Source organism: Schistocerca americana, chromosome 6 (assembly GCF_021461395.2).
Source record: "Schistocerca americana isolate TAMUIC-IGC-003095 chromosome 6, iqSchAmer2.1, whole genome shotgun sequence".
Classification (NCBI taxonomy): domain Eukaryota; kingdom Metazoa; phylum Arthropoda; class Insecta; order Orthoptera; family Acrididae; genus Schistocerca; species Schistocerca americana.
Genome location: NC_060124.1, coordinates 183,015,555 through 183,034,595, shown reverse-complemented (window position 1 = coordinate 183,034,595; position 19,041 = coordinate 183,015,555). Strand labels below are relative to the sequence as shown.

Here is a 19,041-nt window from a genome sequence, read left to right as displayed (position 1 = left end):
CCCGAACTGAGCTGCTGATGTGGGAGATGAACCACCATGGGTGGGAAAAGGAGATGGTAATTCGGATGTGCAGGAGAACTACGAACATGTGCAATGTAACTGGAGAGCAATTGCGCACACCTAACCTGCGATGGAGGGACTCCGGCCTCCACCAGGACACTGGTCACTGGACTCATCCTAAAAGCTCCTGTCGCTAGACGAAAGCCACAGTGGTGCACTGGGTCGAGGGTTGGTTTTTTTTTTTTTTTTGTGGTTTTAGGGTGCACAACTACAGTGGTCATTAGCGCCCAGACTAAATTATGAATGCACTGCGAGGCACAATGTTAAAACAGCAACTAAAATGGACAAATCTATAAAAAGCACATTAACACGCAAGGGAGTGAAAGAAAACAGCATAAGCAAATGTCCTTAGACAGGTTTGTTAAGTGGATAAAACGAAGAACACGAGCAGCTGCTCCTGGGTCATCCGCTACAATATCATCCAGAGTACATGGCAGGCCAAGATCAATGCACAGTGTATTAAAATTCGGACAGGACGTTAAAATGTGGCGTACTGTCTGCAAGTGCCCACATGGGCAGAACGGCGCCCGCACAGCCATCAGCAGATGGCGGTGGCTGAACTGGCAGTGTCCAATCCATAACTGGGCCAAAACGACCTCCTCCCACCAAGAAGGGCGTGAAGAGGTCGTCCAAGCCGTGGGGAGAGGTTTGAAGGCCCGAAGCTTGTTTTCAGTAAGTGTAGACCAATCGGCATGCCACAGTGATAAAATGCGCAGACAAATGACCCTGCTAAAATCAGATGAAGGCACACAACAAGAAGCTGTCTGAGGCTGGAGGACCGCAGCCTTGGCCGCGGCATCTGCAGCTTCGTTCCCACAGATACCGACATGGCCAGGAACCCACATAAAGGTAACCGGAGAACTGTCGTCCGCCAGCTGCTGAAGAGAGCGTTGGATTCGGTGCGCGAAAGGGTGAACCGGATAAGGATCACTGAGGCTCTGGGTGGCGCTCAGGGAATCAGAGCAGATGACATAAGCAGAAAGTTGGTGGCGGCAGATGTAAAGAACAGCCTGATAGAGGGCAAATAGTTCAGCTGTGAAGACCGAACAATGGCCATGGAGCTGGTATTTGAAACTGTGTGCCCTGACAATAAAAGGACACCTGACACCGTCATTGGTCTTATAGCCATCTGTATAAATGAAGATTGTATTACTGAACTTCGAACGAAGTTCGACAAACCGTGATCGATATACCGAAGCTGGGGTAACCTCCTTCGGGAGCGAGCTGAGGTCAAGGTGAATGCGAACCTGAGCCTGGAGCCAAGGTGGCATTTGGCTCTCGCCCACTCTAAAGGTTGCAGGGAGAGGAAAATCAAGTTGCTGAAGGAGGCGACGAAAGCGAACTCCAGGAGGTAGCAGGGCAGATTCATACAACTCATATTGATGGTCGAGAGAGTTGTCAAAAAAGGAACAATAAGAAGGGTGGTCGGGCATTGATAATAGCCGACAGGCATACCGACGAAGCAGTATATCGTGCCAGTAGGTTAGTGGCAATTCACCGGCTTCAGCATGAAGACTCTCGATGGGACTAGTATAGAATGCTCCGATCGCAAGATGTAAGCCCCAATGTTGTCTAGAGTCGAGGTGGCGAAAGATGGACGGGCGTGCAGAGGAGTATACAAAGCTTCCATAATCCAGCTTGGAGCGGACAATCGACCGATATAGGCAAAGTAAAACGGTTTGATCCGCTTCCCACGACGTACCGCTGAGAACACGGAGGACATTTAGGGAACGGGTACAACAGGCAGCCAAATATCACACATGTGGAGACCAGCTAAGTTTCCTGTCAAATGTAAGAACTGAAAATTTTGTTGTCTCCATGAATGGGAGAGCAACGGGACCGAGAAGTTAGGACTGTGGGAGAAACTCTTTGTAGCGCCAGAAGATAATACAGACCGTCTTCTCGGCAGAAAAACTGAAGCCACTGGCGACACTCCAGGAGTAAAGACGGTCAAAACAATGCTGAAGACAGCGCTCCAGCAAACAAGTACGCTGCACGCTGCAGTAGATGGTAAAATCGTGCACAAAAAGGGAGCCTGATACATCAGTTGGGAGGCAATCCATTATTGGATTGATCACTATGGCGAAGAGAGCGGCGCTCAAAACTGAGCCCTGTGGCACCCCATTCTCCTGGCGAAAGGCGTCGGACAGGACAGAACCCACATGTACCCTGAACTTTCGATCCATTAAAAATGTACGAATAAAAGAGGGAGGCGACCGCGAAGGCCCCATGTATGCATGGTGCAGAGAATGCCCACCCTCCAACAGGTGTCTCAAGCCGTCTCCAAATCAAAGAACACAGCCACTGTCTGGCACTACCGCAAGAAGTTACTCATAATGAAGGTCAACAAGGTAACCATATGGTCAACAGCAGAGCGGCGCCTATGAAATCCACATTGTACATTGGTAAGTAGGTGTCGAGATTCGAGCAGCCAAACCAGAGTTAACCATTCGTTCCATCACCTCACAGACACAGCTGGTAAGGGAAATGGGTCGATAACTGGAAGGCAAGTGCTTGTCCTTCCCCGGCTTAGGAATCGGGACAACAATAGATTAGTGCCAGCATGTGGGAACATGACCCTCAATCCAGATGTGATTATAAGTACGAAGACGAAAACCTTTACCTGCAGGAGAAAGGTTCTTCAGCATCTGAATATGAATAGAATCAGGCCCCAGAGCGGAGGACCGTGACCGGGCAAGTGCACTTTCGAGTTCCCGCATAGTGAATGAGGCATTATAACTTTCATGATTCGAGGAGTGGAAGTTAGGTGGCCTTGCCTCCTCTGCCTGTTTTCGGGGGAGGAAGGCAGGGTGGTAATGAGTGGAGCTCAAAACCTCTGCGAAAAATCAGCCGAAGGCATTGGAGGTATCCTCAGGGGCCACAAGGACGTCATTTGTGACAGTCAAGCCAGAAACTGGCAAGTGGACCTTAGTGCCAGATAGCTGGCGCAGGCTACCCCATGACAACAGAAGGAGGAGTAAAACTGTTGAAGGAGCTTGTGAAAGCAGCCCAGCTGGCTTTCTTTAATAACACAACACTGTGCATGTAATTGTTTATAATTAATACAATTTGCCATTATAGGGTGGCGTTTAAAGGTGCGTAAAGCACGTTGACGAGCATGTATAGCATCTCTACATGTTGCGGTCCACCAGGGGACCGGTACGTGACGTGGAGAAGAAGTAGTATGAGGGATGGAATATTCAGCAGCAGTGAGAATGACTTCTGTGAGGTGTGTGACCTGACTATCGCAGCTTGCGAAGTTTTGATCCTGAAATGTCGCCCTGGAAGGGAAGAGCCCCCAGTTTCCTTTGGAGATGTTCCAACAAGTTGAGCAGGGAGATGGGGTATGATGCAGGAGATGGATAACACGAGGGAAGTGGTCGCTCGAATATGTATCAGAAAGAGCGTACCGCTCAAACCGACGTGCAAGTTGGGTAGTACATATATAGAGGTCTAAATGGGAATAGGTGGGAGTTGTCTCCGAAAGAAAAGTAGGGGTGCCAGTATTGAGGCAGACAAGATTGAGGTGGTTGAAAAGGTCTGCGAACAAGGAGCTTCTCTGGCAGGATGCTGCAGAGCCCCAAAGGGGATGGTTGGCATTGAAGTCTCCAGTCGACAAAAATGGTGCAGGTAGCTGAGCAATAATTTGCATCATGTCTGCCCTAGTAACTGCAGACGACGACAGAGTGTAAACAGTACAAATAGAAAATATGAAAGTGGGGAGAGTAATTTGGATGGCAACTTCCCGCAGATCGGTGTGCAACGTGATGGGATCGTAGTAGATATCATCCTGAACCAGCAACATAACCCCTCCATGAGCCAGAATACCTGCCACAGGGGGTAGGTCAAAACGCACAGAGGTATAGTGTGCCAAGTCAATACGATCGCATTGGCGTAGCTTTGTTTCCTGGAGAGCTACTACGAGTGGACAATGCAAGTGTAGCAGCAACTCTAAGTCCACTCGGTTGGAGTGAATGCCACGAATATTCCAATGAAGAAGTGCCATCGTGAGAAGAAAAAGAAGAAGCGAGAAGGGGTCACCTCAAAGGCCGCTGAGGGCCTGGCTTTGAGCGAGCACTGCTGCCGCTATCAATAGGCAGAGAGTCATCGTCCATTTTTTCAATAGGTTCGTCGGCCACCATGATAAGATGGTCGGGAGGGGGAGCTTCCTCTGAAGGTGAACAGCCAGACGTTTGGCCACCAGCGGTGCGACCAGGCGAAATGGATGACGGCCTGGGGCGGCAACCGCTGGGTGGCGCAGGAGAAGAAACGCGCCACGGTGCAGAAGGAGAACTTTTCTTCCTATGAGCCTTCTTGGAAGGTCGTTTAGTCAAAGTACTGGCCGATGGCTGTGAGTTAGGGGTACGTAAGAAGTCTGCACAGGACGGTTCCTTCTTGAAGGCCCGTGCACCTGACTTCTGGGTCTTAGTCTTGGCAGAAGCCGAGGAAGGTGCTTGTGTCTTAGGGATGACGGGAGGAAGAGGAGGCATTGACCGGGCGATCTTAGCACTGGCCGAATGTAGCGCTAAAGGTCAGATCGCATGTCTGCGTCGATACCTCCCTGGTAGGCCGAGGAGAGGGGAGGACGTTACTGTATTTCCCTGCTGGGAGCAGCGTGGGCTTCCTACTAGCAAAAAGCTTGCAAGCAGCCGAGGTGGACACTTTCTCTTTGACTCGAATTTCCTGTATACAGCGTTCATCCTTGTAGATGGGACAGTCGCGAGAGGACGCTACATGGTCACCCTGACAGTTCACGCAACGAGGAGATGGAGGTGGACAGTCGCCCTCATGGGCGACCCTGCCACAAGTGACGCATTTAGCCACATTACAACAAGACTGGCGGGTGTGGTTAAAATGCTGACACTGGTAGCAACGCGTAGGTGTCAGGACATAGGGGCAAACAGAAATAACCTCACAGCCCGCTTTGATGCGCGATAGCAGCTGAACACTATCAAAGGTCAATAAAAGTTGTCTGGGTAGATAGAAGGTCATTGTCGAACTTTTTCATGGCCCTATGGACAGCTGTCACGCCCTGCTCTGCGAGGAAAGACTGAATCTCCTCATCAGTCAATCTGTAGAGAGATCTAGTAGATACCACACCATGCGACGAATTCAAAGTGCGGTGAGCCTCCACCTGAACATGGAACGTGTACAGGAGTGTGGCCCGAAGGAGTTTTTGTGCCTGAAAGGCGCTCTCAGTTTCCAACAACAAGGTGCCGTTACGCGTCCTGGTACAAGACCTGACAGGTCCGGCTATGGCATCTACGCGCTTCTGAATAATGAAAGGGTTGACATGAAAAATCCTTTCCATCCTCAGATCTAGAAACTACGAGGAACTTTGGGGTAGGCGGTAGTACTTTTGTCACTGGTGGCTGGTCAAGTTTCCGTTTTCGGGCAGAGGTCGAGAGCGAAGAAGAAGAGAAATCCATTGCGGATGAATCCCCCATGATTGCCAGCGTCTCCGATGGCACGCTCCTTCCTTGTGGGGATCCTCTCAGAGAGCACTCCTGCCTTAGGTGAATGTTGACACCTCAGGTCACACCTCCCAAGAAACGGACGGAAGGTGTCAGCTCGGGCAATCACTCCTCCCCGCACCTGGCCTTTACCGGGGGTACGCACAGGCCCTACTTGTCTAACCAGGGCAGGGAATTATGCTTTACCCCGTCACCGGCAACGCGTGCGAACACATGGGTCGGCCTGCAGGCAAGCACAGGGAGGAAAGAAGAATAGGAAAAAAAAGGGAGAGAGGGAGAAAAAGGACAGACTGTCAAACGCCGAGGCAGAGACCATAGGGTGGGCAAGAAGGCAAGGGGGAAAAGGCAAGGGGAAAAAGGCAAGGGGAAAAAGGCAAGGGGAAAAAGGCAAGGGGAAAAAGGCAAGGGGAAAAAGGCAAGGGGAAAAAGGCAAGGGGAAAAAGGCAAGGGGAAAAAGGCAAGGGGAAAAAGGCAAGGGGAAAAAGGCAAGGGGAAAAAGGCAAGGGGAAAAAGGCAAGGGGAAAAAGGCAAGGGGAAAAAGGCAAGGGGAAAAAGGCAAGGGGAAAAAGGCAAGGGGAAAAAGGCAAGGGGAAAAAGGCAAGGGGAAAAAGGCAAGGGGAAAAAGGCAAGGGGAAAAAGGCAAGGGGAAAAAGGCAAGGGGAAAAAGGCAAGGGGAAAAAGGCAAGGGGAAAAAGGCAAGGGGAAAAAGTTAGGAAGACAGTGAGAGAGGGAGAAGGACCAAGAAAGGAAACAAACAAACGAAGGAAGAAATCAGAATAAACAAAAAAAGATGACCACAAATGTTAGTCGTCGTACCGTCCGTCTCCGGACGCAGGTGCGAACTACCTCCTTGAAGTGGAGGGACTCCTTTTAGTCACCTCTTACGACAGGCAGGAATACCTCGTGCCTATTTTTACCCCCGGACCCGCAGGGGGAGCACTGGGTCGAGTAAACGCAATGCTGGGGGTACCGCCGAACCATTAACCAGACTCCCATAGTCAAGGTGGAATTGAACAATGGCTCTGTAGAGCTGCAGCAGTGTAGAGCGATCTGCACCCCAGTTGGTGTTGCTTGGGCAGCGGAGGGCATTGAGGAGCAGACAGCACTTCCGCTTAAGCTCACGGAGGTGAGGAAGCCAAGTCAATCGGGCATCAAAAACTAGCCCTAAGAATCGATCATCATTAAGGTAAAGTTATGGTTCTGGATGAATGGTACGACACTGACACAAGTGCATAACACATGACTTTGCAGCCGAAAACTGGAAATTATGGGCTACAGCCCATGACTGCACCTTGTGGATGGCTCCCTGGAGGCGCCAGTCAGCAACACCAGTACTGGTGGAGTAGTACAAAATGCAGAAGTCATCTGTATACAGAGACGGTGAGACAGACCGCCTTACAGCTGCTGCTAGACCATTAATGGCCACTAAAACTAGAGATACACTCAATATGGAGCCCTGCGGGACCTCATTCTCCTGGATATGGGGCGAACTATGGGAGGCATCAACTTCAATACAGAAAGTACGGAGCGACAGGAAATTTTGGATAAAAATCGGGAGTGGGCCTCAGAGACCCCACTCATATAATGTGGCAAGGCTATAATGTCGCCAGGTAGTGTCATATGCTTTTTGTAAATCAAAAAAGACGGCAACCAGGGTTTGGCGTCTGGAAAAGGCAGTTCGCATGGCAGGTTCGAGGGACAAGATTATCAGTGGTAGAGTGACATTGGTAAAAGCCGCCCTGACACGGAGACAGTAGGCCATGTGATTCCAGGACCAAACCCAGCTGCCAACACACCATACATTCCAGCAGCTTACAAAGAACATAGGTGAGGCAGATTAGCCAATAGCTATCCACATCAAGCAGGTGTTGACTGGGTTTAAGCACTGGAATGATGGTGCTCTCCTGCCATTGCGATCGAAAGATGCCATTGCACCAGACCCAGTCGAAGATGACAAGTAGATGTCGTTTGTAGTCACACGAGAGATGTTTAATCATCTGACCATGGATCCAATCTGGTCCAGGAGCTATGTCAGGGCAATGTGCAGGGGCACTGAGGAGCTACCATTCTGTAAATGGGGCATTATAGGATTCACTGTGGCGTGTAGCGAACAAGAGAACTTTCCCTATCATCCGCCATTTGAGGGTGCGAAACGCCGAGGGTTAGTTTTCTGATGCAGAGGCTCAAGCACAGAGCTCAGCAATCACGTTTGCATGGGTAGACAACATGCAATTGATGTTAACGCCAGGGACACCTGTTGGCGTCTGGTATCCAAAAAGACGTCTTACCTTCGTCCAGACTTCGGAAGGTGACGTATGGCATCCAATGGTCCAGACGTATCTCTCACAACACTCCTGCTTCCGTCTTTTGATAAGCTGGCAAATGCAGTCACAGAGCCGCTTAGGGGCTACGAGGTGGTCCAGGGAAGGGAGTCGCTTATGTCGCTCTAGAGCTCGCCGACGCTTCTTAATTGCCTCAGCGACTTTCGGCGACCACCAAGAGATCACCTTTTCCAGCGGCACGCTAAATAAGGAGGAATCGCATTTTCTGTCACATTAACAATTGTTGTTGTCACCTGCTCAACAATCACATCAATGTTACCATGTAGGGGAGAGTCAATGGTGACCACAGAGGTGAAAGTTTCCCAGTCTGCCTTGTTTAAAGCCCATCTGGGCAAGCGTCTGTGGGTCTGATGCCGGGGCAGTGACACGAAGATGGGGAAGTGGTCAGTACCACACTGGTTGGCAAGTGCTCTCCAGTGGATAGATGGGAGAAGTCCTGGGCTGCAAGTGAATAAATCAATGGCTGAGTAACTACCATGAGCCACAATGAAATGTGTGGCGGCCCCAGGATTTAAGAGGCAGAGGTCGAACTGAGACAGTGAAGTTTCGACATCTCTGCCTCGGCCAGTAAGCACGGTGCCACCCCACAAGGGGATATGGGCGTTAAAATCTCCCAAAAGTAGGGAAGGGTTAGGGAGTTGATCAACCAGTGCAGCTAATACATTCAGAGGTACTGCACCACCTGGAGGATGATATGCATTGCAGACAGTTATTTCCTGTGTCGTCCTTATTCTGACAGCCACAGCTTCAAGAGGGGGTTTGAAGGGGCACAGTTGCCCTACAGACCAAGTTTAGGACACAGACGCAAACACCACCTGACACTTGATTATAGTTGCTATGGTTCCTGTAATATCCCTTCTCACTCCTCCTTGGGTTTCTCTGGCTGGGAGGGCTTCACTGATTCAGTCTCCGGGACTGAGGAGGATCGCGAAGCCCTACGACCAGCTGCTTTTGGGCACTTCAGCCACTGACGGGCATCATCTTTCCCACTAGCAAAAACCTGGGAAGGGAGTGACCCCAAGGGATCCCTTCCTCGCGAGAGGAGCCGAAGAAGACGTACGCTTCTCTGGCTCTGAAGTGGTGACTGGTGTCCTCCCCCCCCCCCCCCCCAATCGTTGGGGCAGGTGTAGCCTTCTGGATCTGACAGCCGACTAGAATTCACAGAACTGATGGGGATACAACTGTTCTCGTAGCGGCGGGGACAAGGAGGTCATAGCCACAGGAAGTAGGCACTCATATTTTCTCTTAGCCTCAGTGTAGGTCAGTCGATCCAGGGTCTTGTCTTCCACGATTTTCCTGTCTTTCTGTAAATTCCTGCCATCTGGCAAGCAAGGTGAATGATGCTCTCTGCAATTGACACGGGTTGGAGGTGGGGCACACGGAGTATTGGGATGTAATGGACATCCATAATCTCAACATACGACGCTGGAAGAACAGCGGGAAGACATACAGCCAAACTTTCAACACTAAAAGCACTGCATCGGGGGAGGGATATAGAGCTCTACATCACAATGGTAGACTATCACCTAGACCTTCTCGGGTAAGGTGTCACCCTCGAAGGCCTAGATGAAGGCACCGGTGGCCACCTGACTATCCCTCGGACCCCAATGGACACGCCGCACAAAATGGACACCTCACGCGCAGCTTGTTGTCAGACTGCAAAAGAAGGCCCCCGTGGAATATAATACCTGGACCATATTTAAGCTCTTATGTGGCATGATTGTAACAAACATACCCCAACTTGTTACAAGCGAGTAAAGCCTGTGAGTGGGCAGAGGATGCTGTTTTTATCAAGACTGACCCAGATCTCATTTTGGACAAGCCCTCCACCTCCCCAAACTTTTCCTCTAAATGCTCAACAAAAAATTGAGGCTTCATTGTCATGAAATATTCCCTATCAACTCTCACACATACAAGGTACCGGGGCGAATAAGCTTCACTGCCATCCTTAGCCTGGCGATCCTCCCATGGTGTGGCTAGGGAGGGGAATGATTTAGGGTCATCCTTCCTTGCGTTATACTGAGACTTGGAACGCTTAGAGACTGCTGGTGTGTGATCACCAGCAAGTGATGATGTGGTACGCTTCATCGCGCGTCATCCGCCCTGATGCCACCTACTCCGACCAGAGGCCCTCCCCACATGCGCCACCCAGCCGCAGCAAAGGCCATTGCCAGGAGTCCCAATACCCCAGGGTGATGTGCATCTACTCCTTGGCATACATGGGGATTTAACGGCGCAGGCATCATCAGCAGAGTGATCCCTATGTGGTCAGGGGACTACAGCCAACAGGGTGCATGGCAGCCCTACCACAATGGACTGGCTACCGTGCTGGATATCAGGTGCAACCAAGCAAACAGTTACATTATCATCATCAGTGCAGGAAACAATACTGCACAGTGGAGGGAGGAAAAGGCACCCAGGAGTGTGACCTCACCCAACCGCTGGAGAATGAGTGGAAGTTCAAATCTACGTAGACGAAGAATGTGATAGGTCTCAGCGCATGATGGACACGATGCACCACGTAAGGCGCCTTTCCTCAATGTGCTAGCTCTTCGGCAAACTTTTGAAAAATGGAGGACAAACGTGACAGGGACCATCAATAAAGGCCAAAACGTGAGAGACTCCTTTTAGTCACCTCTTACAACGGGTGGGAATACCTCTACCTATTCTAACCCCTGAACCTGTAGGGGGGCCTGCAGCTTTGAACAGTGACTTCATTGTCTGGATCAGATTAGCAGAACAATTAATTGTGGTCTGCAGTCACTATAACGCAGCTTTTAAAGAAACAGAGACTATTGCATAATAGGTGTAAAACAAAACAGTGGACTATAGATAGAGAGACGCTGAATGAAACTTATTTAATAGTCTTGAGAGCCTTCAATGACTTCCACAGCAGAATAGTGTCAAATGATCTTTCACAAAATCCAAAGAAACTCTGGTCATATGTAAAGGCTGTTAGTGGCATCAAAGTTCTTGTCCAACCACTCGCAGATGAAACAGGAACAGCAAATGAGGGTAGCAAAGCAAAAGATGAAATGCTTAATTCCATTTTTGAATGTTTCCTTGCGAAGGAAACTCCAGGAGAGCTGTCCCAGTTTATCCCCTGTAGCATTAAAAAGATGAGTGAAACGAGTTATTAGTGTCAGTGGCTGCGAGAAACAGCTGACATTATTGAAACAGAACAATGCTCCAGGGGCAGGAAGAATCCCTATCAGATTCTATACTGAATTTGAAGTTGAGTTAGCTCCTCATTTAACTAAAGTCCGTCTTAGATTCCTGGAGCCAAAACTGTGCCAAGTAGTTGGAATAAAACATAGGTCACAACCGTGTACAAAAAGAGTAGAAGTGATCCACAAAACTACTGTCCAGTATATCTGAAACGAATTCTTTGTAGGACCTTGGAATATACTCTCAGTTCAAACGTAACAAGGTATCTTGAACAGAATGACCTCATTGATGCTGATCGGCATAGATTCCAAAAACATGTATCATGTGAAACCCAATTTGCACTTTTCTCATATGACATACTGAAAGCTTTGGATCCAGGCAGTCAGGTAGATGAAGTATTTCTTGACTTCTAAAAAGCATTTAACTTGGCACCATATCTATGCCTATAATCAAAAGTATGATCACAAAGGGTATCAACTGAAATTTGTGATTGGATTAAGTGTCTTTTGGAGGAAGGACACAAAGTTATTTTGGATGAAGAGTGACAGATGTAGAAGTAGCTTCAGTTGTGTCGCAGGGAAGTGTCTTGGGACTCTTACTGTTCATTTAGTATATTAGTGACCTCGAAGGTGCTATTAATAGTAACCAGCCTTTTGCAGATGATGCAGTTATCTAAAATGTATGACTATCTGAGAGAAGCTATGTAAATATCCAGTCAGATCTTATAGGATTTCAAAGTGGTGCAGAGATTGCCAAATTGCTCTAAAAGTTCAGAAATGTAAAATTTTGCAGTTCACAAAACAAAACAAAAAAGTAGTATCCTATGACTATAATATCAATGAGTCATTGTTGGAATTGGCCAACTCATACAAATACCTGGGATAGACCACTGTAGGGATATGAAATAGAATGATCACATAGGTTCAGTCGTGGGTAAAGCAGAAGATAGACTTCAGTTTATTGGCAGAATACTGGGGAAGTGATATCAGTCTACAAAAGAGATTGCTTAAAAATCGCTCATGTGACCAAATAGGTCTAACGGGGGATATTGAATGTATACACAGAAGGGCAACATGAATGGTCACAGGTTTGTTTGACCCATTGGAGAGAATCACAGAGATGATGAAAGAACTGAACTGGCAGACTCAAAGTTAGATGTACACTATTGCAAGAAACCCTACTTACAAATTTTCAAGACACATTTTTAAATGATGACTCCAGGAATCTCCTACAATCCCCTTATTTACTGCTCCCTAGGAATCATGAGACAACATTAGATTAATTACAGCAAGGATGAACACATTTAAACACTCCTCCTCATCATGCTCCATACATGGATGGGACAGGGAAAAAACTTAAATAACTGATACAATAGAATGCATCGTTCGCCATACTCTTCACACTGGTTTATCCAGCACACATGTAGAAGTAAATAAAAAGTTGCAGAATATGGATGTAGATGCAAATAAAATAAGACTGATCTGTAGTGCAGCCAAAGGTCTATCCTAAGTTGGAAGGTGATAGTTTCGTAAAAGTTGGTGAAGCCAACATGGCAAGAAGCTGGTTTTCAGAATGAAAATTGTGGTGACAGACCAATGTTTAGCACTGGCCTAGGCCAGGTTAGTTTGAAAGATGTTACTTTGCTTGTCTGATGGTACATCATGTTAGTCATGATGTAGTGACAAAAATACTGCCTACATTAAGCAAACAGTTCAAGTACTGGTTTTGGTTGTACATCATGGGCCACAAAATTATTTGTAATTTATGAAGAATATGTTGCTAATTTTTTTAACACATGATACACTCGTTGTTTGTATTTACATTGGGTTTTGGTACAATGAATTTCAATTTATTCCTATGAAAAACGGTCTGCTGCTTCTTCAATCGGTACTTACAATCAGTTGTTAACACAACCCATTACATTCCCAATGCACCACATGGCAAGTGCTGGTATCACTTATTTGTAAAATATGTAGGTAATGACCCGACCCTCTTCAAGGCTCTTAATCTAAGAATGATACAATGGCAAGACACAAGGAAGCTTTTTCCATTTCAAAGCTTACACCAAATGCATTCTGTTAATTACAAGCTCACGTTACATACATTCAGCTTTGGAGGATAATCAACTATGGAAAGCTTTAAGAAAGGAGAGGGGGGTGTGTGTGTGTGTGTGTGTGTGTGTGTGTGTGTGTGTGTGTGTGTGTGTGTGTGTGTGGGGGGGGGGGGGGGGGGGGGGGGGGAATAAAAATGATATCACAATAGCCTGTTCAGAAGGTGAGCACAAGCATTCGCACTCACTGAGTGAGCACTCATGGTGAAACAGGATGATCAGACATCATTAGCATACCGGAAGTTAAAACTGGGAGTGACAGTATGTCACGTTCACCAAACCATTAGATTTAAGGGACAGACTTCATCGCACAGTGGAGAATAGCTCTTTTAAATAAATGAAAGGCAGCATTACGACAACAACATAAATTTCAATAACTTCAACAAATTTGCTGCTACGTTTAATCGATGTTTGTAACCACACATTTGTGGGAGCAACTTCTTTCCAGTGAAAAGAACAACATCTACCACATAAGTACACCCAGACTGCAACTTCAAAACCTGTCTTCAAACTAGTAGTGCTCAGAAAATGGTATCAGACATTGTTACTTTAGTGCAAAGTTGATACTTTAATGTAAAGCAAAATTATTAGAATTCATTGATATCCAGTGTTTTCAAGTTTCATGTGTGAATCAAATAGTGGTGAAATATAAGTTGATTTCAATTTAATCTTCATCCAAAAATGACGTTCATGATAAGACTGCGTCATCTTAAGAACGAAAAATCATGTTTCTTACTTAGCTGCCCCATGTTGTTTGTTTGCTCCATGACATTTGCAGCAAAATACGTTCAAGCATATATTCCTGATGAGAAAAATGTCAAAGTCAGTAAACAAGACACACACTACAAACAATGTACCAAGCACTAATCCATTCGCACCACTCATGTGACATCCCCGTGCTGGGGAAATGCTGCAAATGTGCATACACGAAGGGTACTAAGATTACAAAAGAGAGCATTATGATGCAATTATCTACTTAAAAACTAACTGCACTGTGTTGCTAAATGGAGAATATCACGAACCTAACACAAGAAGAAAAAATTACCGTCATATAGAAAGAAGTAGGCTAAAATTAATAGACGAAGAACCTGTAACTGCTGGACGCATACTGTACAACAGTTTACCGCAATGTATGAATATGATAGAAAAGAATGTCTCTTTTAATAAGAAAATTATAAAGACATCTGAGCAACATTTGCCCTTACAATGCTATGGAACATCTTTAAATAAAAAATTAAATAGTGTGTCAGAATACACTGCAAAGGAAAACTGCAACAAATGTAAAATGGTGTATACAATCACTTCTGGTATGTTAGATGTACAAAATAATATTTCATGTCAAAACACCAATGCTGATGTCCTCTGCTTTTTCGGTTTTTCTTGGCAGTGCTGAGTGAATACCAAGGACTTACAGAAAAATGAACTACATTATCATTGGTGCCTTTTATACTGTACTTTTAATGACTTTTTGTGAAAATTCTATAAAATGTGTATTTACTGTATTTTTGTAACTAACAAATACATGTAACAGTCAGACTACAAATGCAATCATACATAAATTGATATATCTATCACTGTATTTTTGCGACATATATGTAAGCTTTATGTAAACATCACCTGTCGAATATCATTATAAGAAATGATCCACAGACAAAGACTCAAAAGAAATTGAAGTTTCATTTGATTGTCATTTCTCATCAATGCTTCAGTCAAAAAAAATTGCCATGAAAGGCATTAATCAGCCACTGCACAGTGATACCTCTGTAGAATTAACATTAGAAACCATAGAATAGACTCGTTGGCAACTGTTTCTTGCACCCAGCTGCCTTGTTTCAATACCCCCCTCACGTTTCCCCACCATTGCCCTATGAAAGCCTGCCAATTGCTCACTGATGAGACGTGAGAGTAAGTCAGCTCACACTAGCAGATTGATGAATGAGCTTGGTCTAAATAAAAGTGGTGGCCTCTTCTCTCAGTCCATAGAACAGTCTCGGAAGCTATTATACATTAGCATGACATCATTAAAAAAAGTCATAAATAAAATAATCAGTGAGTCTGTATTTAAGAGAAGCCCATGAAATGTTAGAAATACCAGTGATAAATTTCTACAATAACAATAAAACAGCTTAAAATAATTTCAACAAACCTGGCGAAGCTTAGCCATTGCATCTGCTGATATAAAGTCTCCCTTGTGAAAATGTCTGACAAAGCACATAACCTGATACTGACTTTGGCCACGTTCTTCTTCACCCAATACAAGTGCCTTCAGTACTTGTACATCCTGTTGAACAAACATGTACTCTCAATTTTGTTTTTATTATTGGGCACTATTACATGAAAATTTTGAGAAGCATGAAATTGATGACAACTAATAATTATTTTCATTTAGTTTTCACAAGAAGAGCATCAGACTCACATTCCTGAAGTCAACAAGTTGTGTCACAAGTGTTCCATCAGAGCGCTGGAATTCTAATATTACTATGTCTTCTGATACATTTGCTGAAATTGTTTCCTGCAAAACGTCGCCACCCTAAAAAAGAAATAATTAGAAATTTTAAAACCGTTTTTACAACTTAAAGATAATGAGAAACTTAAATGGACATTTTGTGCTAGGCTGCTACCAATCCAAATCTTCACAAAATGTAGTTCTCACCTGCTAACACAGTTTTAAGCACGATACAAATGTTTACACGAAATCTTAACTGTAGAGACAGATTGATCTGTAGCATAGCCTGAGATCTGTTTAGGTCAAAAGGCGACAGTTTGTGAGATGGAGAGTATCGAACACCTCCGTTAATCCATCAGATACCCATGCTTTACTTTGTGTCTGGCAGCTACAATAATACACATGTACTTGTTAAAGTCCAGTAACCCAAAATAAAGCTATAGGTCCAACAGTTAATAATTACAAATAAGTGAAAACATTTTTTTTAAAAAAACTCTTATACAAGGATTGTAAGATTTTTGGGCAATTTTCTGTAACAGTCACACAGAAGGCCAGAATACGAATGCAGTTCAGTTGACACAGTAAACTTAGATTATTAGTATTCGTAGATAAAAATTCATCCGTTTCAGGGGAATTTCTGACATTTACGAATCCCAGAAATCTTTCTGTGCACACTGTACAGATGGGACATACCTAAGTGTGTCATCCACGTGCGCTTTTAATTAACAGATCAGACTACATGTACTCTTCATGCACGAGGCAGTCTACCCAATTAAACTCTGGGAAGCCAGCTCGTAACTATTGTATACAAAAATATTTCACTTAAATTTGCACATGATCAAATTCTTGCAAGGCGAAAAGTTTACGAGATACGTAAGAAAAAAAAAAAAAAAAAAAAAAGGGGGGGGGGGGGAGAGGGGGTTATTTAGAATGCGTTTTCAATACGGCTGTTCTCAATCTACACACACAGAGCAGACAACAATCTTGACATTTACTTAGGCTTATGTCGAGGAGAAAAATCTGACCGGTAACGATAACAAACAAAACTTAACATAAATCTACAAGTTGTTTCATCACATAAACCTTCCTCGTTTCATCTGACATTTTTTCCATAGCGACATATTTTAACTTTACTATTTTGGTGCATATTTTTAGACACACTCACCTGATTTTTTACATTAATAAGCAACTGGGTATCCCCAACGACAATTATATTGAAAAGATACAGCACACCTAGACCATAGGCACAACTAGCACCAAACTTAGTTATCATTCTTTCTACCAAGCTCATAACATTAACAACACTTCGTTGGTCACATTCTTGACATCTTCCACAAACACTTTTCGATGTGCTATAACAATACAGATACTACACATGAAGTTGTGTGATGCATAAATTCTCTGATAGCAAGTACATTAATATCTTTGATCCACAACTAGTTGGTCACTTGTAAATAAACAAGTGTGTGGGTGTGTTTGCTTAATGGAGTGACAATGCAAGCCTTATATTTTTGAAGAGGAAGGCATTTGTGCCATATGTTTATCAGTCTATCACCTTGGACGTTCTTGTTGACTATCGTGAAATGTTCCCAACAAAGCAACGGGGGGAAGATGTACATATGCCTGTTTGCTATTCCCCAATGCTCTATACTTTTCCCTTCATATCTTGTATTGTGGCATTTTTATGTACGTGACTTATCGTTTCACCAGTAGCTAATAACGCTATATTGCTATTTTCGACGTTATCCTTTCTACTATTTTCTACGAAATAGTATCGGTACGAGTGGCATTCAACTCTCTCTTCTACATGTTTTAAGAGGTACTAATAGTGTGACGTCATGTTTAAAGGCATTACATAAATATTGATGTAATGGTTCAAATGGCTCGGAGCACTATGAGACTTAACATCTAAGGTCATCAGTCAATATTGATGTAATACAGTTTACGACCTGTAATGTAGTGCATCATTATAAGTCAATGCACAAATGGGTAAGAGTTATATAGACTTCGCCCCCTCGCAGTTTTACGTTTTTCGTAGCTGATGGACGAATGACACGTATCAAAATATTCATCGATTATTTGTTAGTTATGTAATACAGCATTTCTGAGTTAATCTTATAGTTGGATACCTGTACTAGAAAAGAAAAGTTTTACATATAGCACAAACGTAGACCTCATGGTACATTATAGATAAGTATATTACAACCTTTAATTCATAATTACATTTACAGGACGGTACATACATACAACCAGGATAGTCATCTTCCAACCAAACCCGAACTTCATACCTCACTGTGGATTAGTTTCTCACCACAAGCAGTATTTTGAAAGTGGACAAGATCTTATCTGCTAATGAATTATATGTTGTGCAGAAATTGTTATTTTGTAATCATGTAGACCACCTCAATAAGCAGTGAAATAAACTTTACCTGATGCTTCTTTCTTGGTGTAACACTCTCCGTTCTACTATGCAATAGGATTTTATATTTCTTAACACATTAACCCTACCCAATGAGAATGGTAATTCCCCTTTGTCAGTTTGTTTTGAAGTTCATTTTTCTTGTGATACTGAACTTTTCATCTTCTGAGTCTTGCCGTGGCCACAGAAATGCGTGCTTGGGTGTCTGTGTATTTTTGATGGAAAAAGAACTAGTGCTTGAAAACTAGTCTGAATGCAGTTTTCTGTTATGTATTTGTGTGCTTCATGCATTGACCCACTATAGTTGAGTGGTTGCCTTTCCCATGTGTTACTTATTGCTCCATTCAGGAATACCTGTTATTGTTCTTTGAACTAAATAATATACACGCTACTGTGCAAAGCATAATTGCACTATTACACGTGGGATACAGTTCACCTTGATTTTCCTTCCCTCTCATTTGTTCGGGAAACTTGGTTTACAGTAAGAAATAGCCCTAACATTCCTCAGAAAAAATGCATTGAGGCTAACAAAATATTCCAGAGAAATGAATAAGGTTGCCTTAAATGTTTCAAACAATGTTTCAGATTATTTTTCTAAATCAGATACGTAATTTCGAGAAAATCTTGTTGCCTTGAAACAACAAGTAGCATTAGTTCTAACTGTAAACAACTGATCATTTCATTGAAAGCATTGCTTTACTTTGCTCAAAAATAATTTGTTTAGTGTGCTCCCAGTCTGCCACTTAAAATGATTTCTATGGAATAATTTAATCCTTGTACCACAGAAAAGATGAGTGAATTAAGTATTAGTGTCAGTGTTGTTGAGAAACAGCTGAAATTGTTAAAATTGAACAAAGTTCCAGGGCCTGATGGAGTCCCTGTCACACTCTATTCTGAATTTTTATCTTAGTTATCCCCGCTTGTAACAATAATCTATCGTACAACCCTTGAGCAAAAAACGAAGCCCAGTTCTTGGAAAAAAGCATAGATCACACCTGTATATACAAGAGGGGTAGTAGAAG

At 44.3% G+C, this 19,041-nt stretch overlaps 1 protein-coding gene across 1 annotated transcript in view; it reads right to left on the bottom strand.

The window, feature by feature from the left end:
- Positions 1-16,981, bottom strand: part of LOC124619440 (out at first protein) — a 54,867-nt gene extending 37,886 nt beyond the window's left edge. The window contains exons 1-3 of the mRNA XM_047145827.1: positions 16,766-16,981; positions 15,571-15,684; positions 15,301-15,435 (exon numbers count right to left, since the gene is read on the bottom strand). Of these exons, the coding sequence (XP_047001783.1) occupies positions 15,301-15,435; positions 15,571-15,684; positions 16,766-16,891 (375 nt within the window). The 5' untranslated portion in view covers positions 16,892-16,981. The remainder of the gene's footprint in view (positions 1-15,300; positions 15,436-15,570; positions 15,685-16,765) is intronic.
- Positions 16,982-19,041: the final 2,060 nt, after the last annotated feature.